Raw genomic sequence first — 11,712 nt, 5'->3', positions numbered from 1 at the left:
GGCGCTAGCCTGATGCGGCATCGCCCAACCACCGTGCCAGAGCTGTATCACCGTACACAGAGGATACGCACCTCATACGCGATGACAAAGCCCGCAGGTGGAGAATGGCTCACTTCTGACCGGAAGCACAGTTTGAGCACTGTGCTTACCGTGGTGCCATTGCGAAGATCAGCACACAGGAATTATGGCTTCGTCTAACCTGCCAACCTTCGAATTTGCGGAGGACGATGCGACTACAACATCTCCAATGGTAAACAAGGCGCTGGAGCTCGACGAGACGACCTACAGTCGTGATACACTATCTCCCATGTCGGCTCACTTCCCCCCCTTCCTACCTACCAAAAATGCGAATCCTGGCTCTCCCCATCACAGCAGCTATCTTTCGCCGAACAATCCCTCGTTTGGAATGCGCGACAATGATCAGGCAGCAAGCACAAACTCAGAGGCTGACAGGCAGCCATTCAATTTCACGCCCCAGCAATATACTGTTGGCCGGTCACCTGCAGCGTCGCTGGCTGCTACGAAGAGCGCGGAACTGGGAAGACGAAGAGGACACAAGTATGCTAGATCAAGTATTTCCCATCAAATTATACTATCTCCGACGCCACGCCTACCGCTGCAATTACCGACGAATTTGCCCATCCCAACATTCAAGGAGTTTAGGACGAGCATGACAAGTCAGCAGAGGGGCAGGTGGGTGTTTTGCATTCTTCAATTTCTGATTGCGGGCTACGTCCAGTGGAAAGCGCATGATTCGATGTCTATGACTGCCCTCTCACATCTACTATTCTTCGATGCCTTCAGTGCAATCCTGTGCAACGCCATGGATGTGGGTCGCAATTTCGAGGTTTGGACGCGGAGCAGTCTACGTAACCCTTTCGGCCTAGAACGCAGCGAACTTGTCGCTGGTCTAGCCATGAGTATAGTGCTCCTTTTTATGGGCTTAGACCTTGTATCACATGGCCTCACTCACAGTCTTGAGAACACCGGCGGCCACGTTGCACATCACGCCCATATCGACACGCTCATCCACCCTTACAACATCGATGTCGCGGCTCTTTCCGCTATTCTTTCCACCTTGATTTCTGCCGCAACTCTTGGCAACCATTCGCGCATCGGGCGGTTCATTCGGCCTTCTACACAACCATCCTGGCTTCCTTACGCGCTCCAAAATCCCTCTCATCTTCTCACTCTATCCTGTGCTTCTCTTTTACTACTTCTGCCAATGTTCACAAATAAAACATCATCATTGTTTGACACGATCCTATCTTTGACAATTGCGCTGTCCATGATCTTAATTGGCTCTCGTCTCGCCTACAACATCGGTCGCGTGCTTCTCATGAGTTTCCCGGCACGCGACGATAACGAGATCAAAGACCTAGTTGCGGAACTGGGCGAAGATAGTGATATTGTGGCTGTTGATGAGGCTCGTGTATGGCAGGTGCATTACAGCCTTTGCATGGCGAATTTCAGAGTTCGTGTTCGCGGGAGAGAACAAGTTCGAACTGTGAGGGATAAGATTGAGAGACTAGTTAAAAAGCGGCTTGCTGGAGAGAGTGACAAAGTGAGATGGGAGATTTCGAGTATGGTGACCGTGGATAGGGATTAGCAGGAACAGGGAAGCGTGCATAGATATATTAGCCTATCAGGAATATCAAGATAATTTGAAACGGTATTAAAAACAAATCTACACTTTTAATCATTGCCCTAATTTGTCGTCATGCAGGACGAATTTTCGAAGATTACTAGCATTTAAAACTAATCCCCAAATATTATCTTGAGATATGTCCAAAAAAAAAATAGCACGGCTCTTTCTCTGACAACCAATGCAGGAAGCTCTGCTATAATTGTGACACCTGAAGAAGAGTCAGAATTTTGAATTTGTCTGCTCTTCATTTACTAATTACAGCGGATTTATCTTTCACATACGGTCATAGAATGAGGAAAACTAGAGTCCCCGTCCGCTCACTCTTATATAAGCCTCATATCGGCCCATTAGTACTACGGTGGGTGACCACATGGGAATCCGGCGCTGCTGTATGTTTTTTTTTATTTTTTTGCCTAGAGTCGAGCCGCGGGTCTATGTCTTTAGCTTAGATAAACTTGTATGCATGCTTACGATCCTAACATTCACTAGAGTATTAGGAGAATTTCAGAGCATAGAACTTTGGACACTAAGAATTATATGCGCCGCAATATTTTTACTCAAATTCAACAGGCACAGCACACTCAGCCTCGTATCCTTTATTGTCAACGCTTATACCTACGGTACAACCTAAATTCATTCATGTTGTTATCCACGGACCGTACCTCTTCCGGGCTTGCTGAAAGCTGTATGTGGAAGAAGAGGCGCATGCGGCTTGGAAAAGCACGTGCACGACGCACTGCGCTAACCCTAGTGAGTAAGCTTCAGCCTTTGCAGTGCTCCACTTTTTCATCTTCTAGGCGACTGCTATGAGAAATAGGATCCCTTTGTTCAATTCAATGATCACTGCCAGTGAATACTCAATCTGGGACTGGAAATCTTTCGATATTAAATTTAAACTTTTCTTGCGAGGGAATTTTTTTTTACAAAAAAAAGGACATTTCTATGGAAGATCTAGCTCTGTTGGTATTCGAGAAGATTTTACAAAACAAAGGTGCACCAAAGAGGGTTGTGAATAGCGATTTCCGGTTGTTCCAAAAACTATTATAAGATAAAAGATGCAAAGCTCCTTCCACAACCGTACTACGGTCAGCACAGCTGATCTTCTTCCGTAGTCTAGTGGTTATGATTTCCGCTTGTCAACAAATCGCGGACGGCCCGGGTTCGATTCCCGGCGGGAGAGATTTCTTTTTTTCTATTTTTGAATTTCGCATTTTCTTCTTCGTCGGGATGCATATTATGTATATATAGAAATATATGCAACGTTCCAGGCATCCTACGGTCAGCAAAGCTGATCATCTTCCGTAGTCTAGTGGTTATGATTTCCGCTTGTCAACAGATCGCGGACGGCCCGGGTTCGATTCCCGGCGGGAGAGTTCAACTTCATAATCTTCTTTTTTTGTTTCCCAACCTTTTTTTTTGAAACGTATTGGTCTCAGTGTACAGAATTTACTTCGAAAACAAACAACTAAATAAATGGAACTCTTAAGTGAAGAAGACAATATGAATCATATGAGGTACACCTACGTGACGTGCTAGTGAAGTTCTATTGATAAGCTGGCGCAAGTGATTTTAATTCCTATGCGATAAATTTTTTTATTCCCAGGAGGAATATAAGTTATGAGATGGATACTCCTAATACTATTCAAACATTTGGCCGATAGCGAGGAGATTCCTTTAGTTTAGACGTTGAACGACAGCTTTTAGAAGTTGTTATCGAAAATAACACTAGCAATGACTCGACTGGTGTCAATATTTTCTCTCAGTTTAATAATTCCAAAAGTATATTTCCTGCGCTTCAACTAAACTTGCATAGATACGAGAACGAATTCATTCTATTCATGGCATTCGGCATTGTATCCGGCAGCACTCAATTTGAAAAGTTTTGCAGATTACATTGGCGCCTGTGAGAGCAATCATGACGCCTCGTGTGATTGGCATCAACACGACCAGATCTCTAGGAAGAGAGAGGTGTTCAGCACTAAGCGTTGAAACACCAGCATGTAATGCTATGAAAGGCGATAGGCTGCCGCGTTGTATTGCATTCGCGCCGCTGCTTCCAGACGGTCGGAGCCAACTTGCTTTTCGTTACATATCGACGGAGCTAAGAAAGTTTTCAGAGGCGTCTCATCTCCTAGACGGAGTCTTTTACCGCTGCGGGGTGTAGCCATGTGCTCCGGAGAATCAACGGGCAAAGCAACCACATGGCATCGGCAACGGTCTCCGTTAAGATGACTCGTCCCAATGGTCAATAGATTTCCGAGCCATCGAGTAGACCGGGCAGAACGAACATTCCGGAAATCATAGGGAGAGATTGGGCATCTCTCCCTCTCAAAAAAAAGGCCTGAAAGCATGTATGGCGTTTGCTGGTGACCTGATCCTGGCGCTTATTCCGAGAATTCGAGGCCGCACATGAGAAAACTTGCTATCTCATGCATGCTATTAGGCACCCTGGCGTCTATTATATGGAGAGGTGCTACGCCTTGCCCAGCGAGTTACACAACTAAGAAAAGACCACAAGCATGGTGTAAACGTGGGCGCTACGGGTCGAACGTAGTGAGGCTAGTTAGGTCTTGAACCCTTACCAGAGTAAGGCGATGTTCAAGTGTGAACGGAAACAGGATTGACCTTGGGAATCGAACGAGAGGAACTAAGACAGGGAATTGACGTGGTTAGCATTACATAGAGCTTGCAATATCGAAACGCCCAACGTTCCAACCAATTTTTTTTTTTGGGGGGGGAGGGTGTTCACACGTTTTGCAACTCTGACGAAGCATAAGGAGAATCTGTTGCTAAACAGATCGTGGCACTGACATGCCTTCTGCACAACGATCTCTCGTGAGCACTACGAATGTGTTCGTCATTTGATGCGAAAGCTTTTCATGGCACCTAACACAGGTCGAACCAGGAGGGACATTTCATCCAACGGATATCAAAGAAAATTACACAACTGAAGTACATCGATCAGTAGTAGATCGTCGACAATCGCACAATCCGACAAGCGAAACACTTCACGTAGGCGAAGTACCATAAAAAAAAAGCAATTCTGGCAAAGGCCTTCGACGTTAGGAACGGAGAATAAACCAGCCCGATCTTTTGAAACAGGGATATCCTTCATACGTTGGGCTGGCTGCACAACGTTGAAAATCCATGACCATGCTCTTTCTATAGCAACATTGTAATAGGTCACACATTTTACAGCGTCTGTCACCCGCGAGGCCCAACAGCCTCGCTTTTTTGGGCCCGAAATGATCACTCGCGCCAGAAGCCGTGCGCTCTGCAGGCGAACACCAGCGCGTGTGTGCCGTCGAGGAAGAAAACGAGGCTTGCGACACGGCTGGGCTCTGGAACAATGTCAATCTTGACCTGGCCCAGCAGCTGGTGAATAGCGTGACGCTTTGAGACCGGGTGGTAATTCTGTGAATACGCATCATCGAGGGGACGCACCACATGCTAGCCCATGCAAGGAGCCGTTATTTTGTGGAGAGAACAAAGAGAAGCGGTGTGATGAGACAGCTAAGCCGAAAACATCGTCGGGGCGATGGAGAGCGAATAAGAGTCGAGAGCCACCATGCACACCAGGATCGTTCAGCTCTGCAGCCATCGTACAAACCCGCGATGTTGAATAAAGATCAACTGGCGAGCTTTCGCATTGCGGTACAGCAAGCGCTTTGGTTAGATTCAAGAGAGGGCTATTTTATTCCGCTCCAGGGAGAGGAATGCGCAATGACGAGCGGTGGGCGGTACGCGCAGGTGCGGGCCTGCTCCATTTGCTTGAGATTGGCCTGGCAAATAATTGGCCCCTGAAATGGACATTGAAGGTAGAGAAACGGACGCTTGTTATTGGACGCTGAGCCGGAGATCGTTGCTTAGCGAACGGATCGAGGCTGTCGTTAGACCAGCATATCGATAAGCACTCTAACTTGTGAGAGGGCGTTGATTCATGACTACGGCTGCTTGGTCTATTAGTAGTGAGAATGCAGGCGTACTACTGCCTGCTTTGAAGCAACGACCTAGCAAAAGCCTAGGGGAGGTATATGAAAATCTGCGCAAAGAAAGGCTGGCGCTTCGCTTACTCCTGAACAGGCAGGCATCGCGACCTATTCTGATTAGAGCTGAGGAAGCCGAATCACCCAACGGCTCCCGAACCGCAGCACTGGAAACACCGTGAGAATGATCCTCACGGGAGCCAATTTCGTCTCTCGAACGGTGCATGACAAAGCAGATTGGCAAAGACGTCGTCATCAGCTGCAAGCAACCTTGAGGCAGAAGACATCGGCAGAACGGAGCGGGTTTTTCGTTCGCCAATGCAACACTCAAAACATCTACCCAAGCTAGAACGGGGATGTTTTGCACTTAGAAAAATGCAGCCCCTCTCCCAGCGGTGTTCATCGGCGATCTGAGATGTCAAAAATCAATGCGCGTCCTATGTGATCAACAACAAGAGTAGAAGTCAAATGTTCCTTCGAGAGCCGTCTTTGCATCTGCACTTGCACCCGAGCCGAAGCTGAATTTGTGTACAAGCAACAGATGCTCTACTATACGAGGATAAGCGTGAGCGTGGAGTAGGGCACGAGGGCAAGCTGACATGGCAGAACGATCAGAATGCCTTGGACTCGATTTGATGCCTGCTTCGATCATCCCCTTAATCCCTCGATGGCATAAAGAGCACGACGAGGAAATCAGGAGCAGAACAACAGCCCTCACTGGCCAGGGGAGAGGGCGGGCTTTCGGCGTGCGAACCAGGTGATGGTCATGCGATCACCGCCACAAGCAGGAACGTTTAGCAGAATGGAATGTTTTGATTTTTTTTTCTTTTTTTTTTCTCTCCATGCTGAACCATGTGGCTTGCACGGCAAAGGAGCGAGCGAGGGCAAAGCCCGGTGACATGGGTGGAAATGACTTGAGACGCCTCGAGACCGGAGGGGAAGACAAGCGCTGCCTGAGGATCGTCAGTCGCTGACGGCGTGGTTTGTGTCACCACCTCGTCAGCGCGGACAATCAATGCTAGACTGGAAGCGGTCAAAGGCGGGCGGTATCACCAAGCAGCCAATCAGGCAGAGCGATCGTGGAGTCGACTGGCCATCCAGCCCATCTCACACGCACACCTCCAATTTCCAGAAACAAATCAGCTGCGACGGACACACGTTGCCAACCATCGGGGGCTTGGGCTCCGAAAATCATGGATCCGTCCCCAACTGGCGTCCAAAATTGACCGACGGGTGGTGCAGCTGCCTCATCAAAGACGAGGTTCGTGAAGGCAAAACTCGGTGACAGCAGAGGAGTGATTCACAAAAGCATCTCCACCCAGCTGGCCACCCGGTCCGTGGGCAGCGGCAGTACCCATCCCTCCCAAGATTAGCCATCAGTGCTAGTGACCGCGCGGACTTTTGTTGCTGCTGCGGTGCGCTGCGCTGGGCCTTGGGATGGCCGATGCAGCGCTTGGGCTGCGGGCGGCTTTGGCCGCATAGGAGGTCAACGCATCAAAAACTCGCAAGATCTGCATCTCACGTTTTTTTGCTACCGTAGGCGTCATGCTTTCGGAGGCCGGCGTTCCAGTGGCTTCGAGACGATCTTCTAGCGCCGTTTGGATTTTCAGCAGCGAATGGATCCACACTCACCCATGGCAAACCCGAGCAGTGACATCTTGTGTGCGTGGCCTTCCTGCTCCGCTCCTGGACAAAGGTCCGTCGGGCGTGGAGCTCAAGCAACAAGAGTGCTGCAGCAGCAGCAACAGCAGCAGAACGGCTGGCAAAGAGAGTGGCGCCCGTAACAAGGTCGCACCTTTCTCCCCCAAACGTGTCCGGTCAGGATCCTAATTCAGGCAGACCGAAACACAAGGGCTCGATCTCTGCGCCAGCACTGGGGGGGAGGGCCACCGGTTCTTCAGCGCCAGGTACGGCACAGAAGGGCAGAACCAGGTGGCGAACAGTAGGCGATGGTACAAAACAGCAGACGGAGTGAACCCACATGATGACGAGCCTCGCCTTGGAGGGGCTGCTACACCACGACTACATGACAGGACGCTCAAGGCCGAGCGGACATGCAAGCGATCCAGCGTTAGAAACAATAGTGTGCTCCCAGCAGATCGGCCGTAATTTTAGACGTCTACGACGTGGACATGGGAAAGCCACTTCGACTAGGTGGTAGGAGCAGCAGAAGCAGCGGCAGCAACAGCAGTGCCAGCATCAGAATCATAGCAGCAGCAGCAGCAGCAGCAGCAGCACCAGCGCCAGCAGTGGCGGCAGCCCAGCAGCAGGAGTGAGAGCTTTTTTGGAACAAAACAGGTGGCCTGTTCATGGCTGCTCGTACCAGCCCGCAGCTACAGTAATTGTCTCATAACGACTTGGCCGACTTGGGCAAGGCGCGGCAGGCCACCCAGAGCGAAACGAGAGCCAGATCTGTCGGAAGACGCGCTGGGCGTCGAGCAGCCAAAAAGTTTGTCAACGGCCAAGCACAGGTGCCGCCCGCCGCTGGCACAGGCCTTGCTTCAAGGCGTATCCCGGCCGCGGTGGGGACGGAGCAACCATGGCTGATGTTGCATGACCCTTTGCCGCCAAATGTCTGGCGTCGAGCCACACAACGACTGCCCGCGTCCTTCAATCGTCATGGTGCCCCAGCACTCGTGCATTAGGTGGCCATCGAGCCTGATCCTGCCTATTTCTGGTCCAAGCGTGAAGGCGTGCAGCTCTCTTCGACGGAACCCAGTCGCCTCACTTTAATATACATACATCATCAGCCTTTCCTGCCACAAGCACCTCCATCTCGACCTCACCTATCACACAGTCCGCCTTGCGAACGACCTCCCTCCCACCCGTCCACCTCCACCTCTACCCGTTCATTCTCTACAGCCAAATCCTTCTTAATCTTCTCTCCTCCTCGCAAACCGTCTTCCTCTTTTACACTTCTTCGTCCTCTCTTGCCCGACCACTTTTGTACTACTCCGCCAACGTCAAGTTTGACCCTCACTCCTTTCGAGCGACTTGGTTGTTGGCCCCCCCCGCCTTGCCTATTTTTTTCTGTCCGAGAGCAAAATCCTTCTCGCCTACCCAGGACGGCGTACATCTTCTCTCCCACGGATGTCTTGTTAATTGGTAGTCTCTCAAGGACCACTTGATCCGCGTTCCTGCCGGGTTTTCTCTTTCCATCTCAAGCATGTACCCCACTCCTCCGGCGTCCCCTACCCAAGATGGTCATTGCAATCCGGAGGACCGTTTGGGCCACGTCCTGGCGGGCCGACTGCAGCTCACTAGTGTTCTGGGTGTAGGTGCGTACGGCGTGGTGTACACTGCCGTCGACCTTCAAACCAACACTCAGTACGCTGTCAAGGCCCTGACCAAGATCGGATTAGAACCCCGTCAGCAACGTTTTCAACAGCGGGAGATACAACTCCATTACCAGGCTAGCTTCCATCCCAATGTGCTCTCGTTGTACAAAATCTTCCAAACCCCGGATTGCACCTACGTCGTCCTTGAATACTGCCCTGAAGGTGATCTGTTTTCCAACATCACAGAGCAGGGAAGGTACGTTGGTAATGACATCTTGGCCAAGTCCATTTTCCTTCAAATCCTTGAGGCCGTCGAGTATTGCCATTCCATTGGGATCTACCACCGCGATCTGAAGCCGGAGAATGTCCTGGTCACCAATGAAGGCATGACTGTCAAGTTAGCAGACTTTGGCCTCGCGACCACCGAGCGCATAACTTCGGACTACGGCTGTGGCTCGACGTTCTACATGTCACCAGGTATGGAAGCGATCCATTCACAGCCGTGCTGATTATCTTGTGCTGACCAGCCATAGAATGCCAGCAACAGGTACCAAAACCATACGCAAGCTATGCATCAGCACCAAACGACGTCTGGTCGTTGGGCGTGATTCTTGTGAACCTCACCTGCGGGAGAAACCCTTGGAAGCGCGCCTGTTACGAGGATTCCACATTCAGAGCCTACATGCGGGATCGGGATTTCCTTAGGTCAATTCTTCCCATTAGTCCTGAACTGTCCGCCGTTTTGAACAGGGTTTTCGAAGTGGATCCAAGCAAACGTGCAACTATCCGGGAGTTGAAAGAAATGATCCTGGCTTGTGAGCGATTCACCACGACGCCATCAACACATCAGGTACACCCCGCTCCCTACAATGCCGTGGAGTTCGTCAACGATCAGGGCGTGTGCGCTGCATGTCCACAGCAGGAGACCGTCCAGGCCATTCCCCAAGTGCCAGGTCCTGTCGTTGCACCGATGCCTGAACAGACTGCTGGACAGCTTTCTCCCAGGCTCTCGCAGCTCTCCAACGGGAGCTCGGATTCGGATTGTGCTTCAGTCTTTTCCGATGCGTCGTCCACGTCGTCAGCGTCGTCAACGTCATCGTTTCAGCACATTACGAATACGAAGGTTGTGATTCCACAACAATACGTTACATCGTCGCCTAGTGGCTGGTATACGTTGCCATCTCATCTCCACCGGGTGGCCAATTACCTTCAGTCTTTCCAACACATTCCTATGCCTCACCTTCAAGTCTACTAGACGACACTACCCAGCAATGGCCCCGATCCTTTTCTTGAATGTGTTTTTTCTTTTTCTTTTCCGGTTTCTTTTATCATACAAAGATTCACGATTGGGATGAAGATTACGGCGGAACATTTGTTTTGAGTTCACGCTGCAGCACAGCGGAAGTTTACCTCTAGATGGCGTGCGTGGAAGATGGTGTACATTGTAGACGTACTCGATTGTAATGCCGTTTCTTGTCTGGAGCTTTGTCTCGCTCTATGGGGCGGCACCAGGGCTTGGCACGTACCTTTCTTATTTCTTCAAGATTGAAGTTCGAGGACGCAGAATAGGTCTGGCCATTCGGGGAGGGTTCATTGCATTGTTGAAGGCGTCCAAACCGGAGCGAATTTTCCGCTGCGAGTACCAAAAGGGGGGATTTTCTTTTTTTCGAACCAAAAGGCCGATTTTTCCAAACAGTCACTTCTCAAAGATACCAGAGCGGGAGGAAAACCCCAAGCTCACAGAATACTTTTTTTTTGGTTTGGCACAAAATCTATACATTCTTGTATAGTAGAAACACATACGACATATTCCTGCGTCGGCGCACCTGCGCAGGAAAGAAAACAAATATACGTGAGATGTACGATAGCCGTTCGGTACGGCAGTCAATCGAACAGTGCCCTTCTTTAGGAATCGCCGTGTACAGTCTGATCGTTTTGCTCCTTGGCAGCGACGGGTTCGGATACTGTGCTGATCGAGCAGGTCGAGTACCTTCTTGAGGTTGAAAGGGCTGGGGATGTTTGCCACGCGCGACTTTGCCACGCCATTGGCTCCAAGTCGGATTGCGTATCTGCTTGCTGACTTGCCATCCGAAGAAGTGGGCTGGCAGCATGGCCATGACTTGCGCCCCGCTCGTTCACGATCTTGACGAAGCGAAACAGGATCTGCACGAGGGCCTGAGAAAAGAGTGGCAGCGATGAGCGCGCAGAGAAGGATAGCCCAGCCCACGGGCACGTTCAAGGCAGCCAATTAGCAGGCGGAGAGTCGGCCGTTCTTTGGGGCCTGGTGTTGAAGGCAAGCCGGGCCAACTGGGGGCTTCCGATTGTTGTGCAGGCAACCGCTCATCCACTCACACGCACACACACACACACACACACCACCAACGTGAAACCCTCCTTTCGCCCCCGACGCATTCGCCAATACGGACGTGTGCATGTAGTGTCTGCAGCCTTTTTGCGGGACCGTCTATGGCCTTATCGAGCCAGGTACGAGGTGAAGGGCTGGGCTTTGTTTGCCGGGGGCCGGGTATCAGATGACCACATCCTTTGCATGAGACAGCGCTGCTCACTCTCCGTCAGGCCCAGCAGCATTGGAATGCATGATCGAATCAGCTTGCCCGTCGACGTAGCCGGTGCATTAGTCTCGAGTCTCTATTGCCAGCAGCTGGGCCACTGCGAAAGAGCACGGCAGCGTTGGGCACAGCCCCTCAGTTCGCGCACACTTTGCCCATCCCCCCACCACGGAACAAACCAGCCTGTCCTCTCTCTCGTCCAGTTTCTGCGCATCCCTTCGAGATCTTGA

The 11,712-nt window shown here is 50.8% G+C and overlaps 2 protein-coding genes and 2 non-coding genes across 4 annotated transcripts; all 4 read left to right on the top strand.

The window, feature by feature from the left end:
* Positions 1–44: 44 nt before the first annotated feature.
* Positions 45–1,674, top strand: PV09_01020 (uncharacterized protein). The gene has a single exon (XM_016353854.1). It carries the CDS (start codon positions 185–187, stop codon positions 1,607–1,609), a length of 1,425 nt encoding a protein of 474 aa, XP_016217949.1. The 5' UTR covers positions 45–184; the 3' UTR covers positions 1,610–1,674.
* Positions 1,675–2,750: 1,076 nt separating this feature from the next.
* On the top strand, positions 2,751–2,828 carry PV09_01019. The gene has a single exon. It is a non-coding gene; the product is annotated as a tRNA-Asp (tRNA).
* A 115-nt stretch (positions 2,829–2,943) lies between these two features.
* On the top strand, positions 2,944–3,021 carry PV09_01018. The gene has a single exon. It is a non-coding gene; the product is annotated as a tRNA-Asp (tRNA).
* Positions 3,022–8,314: 5,293 nt separating this feature from the next.
* Positions 8,315–10,800, top strand: PV09_01017 (uncharacterized protein). The gene is made up of 2 exons (XM_016353853.1): positions 8,315–9,389; positions 9,446–10,800. Exons 1-2 carry the CDS (start codon positions 8,801–8,803, stop codon positions 10,165–10,167), a joined length of 1,311 nt encoding a protein of 436 aa, XP_016217948.1. The 5' UTR covers positions 8,315–8,800; the 3' UTR covers positions 10,168–10,800.
* Positions 10,801–11,712: the final 912 nt, after the last annotated feature.

Source organism: Verruconis gallopava, assembly GCF_000836295.1.
Source record: "Verruconis gallopava strain CBS 43764 unplaced genomic scaffold supercont1.3, whole genome shotgun sequence".
NCBI classification, from domain to species: domain Eukaryota; kingdom Fungi; phylum Ascomycota; class Dothideomycetes; order Venturiales; family Sympoventuriaceae; genus Verruconis; species Verruconis gallopava.
Note: the sequence above shows the minus strand (reverse complement) of the source record. Positions and strands in the feature narration are given on the sequence as shown.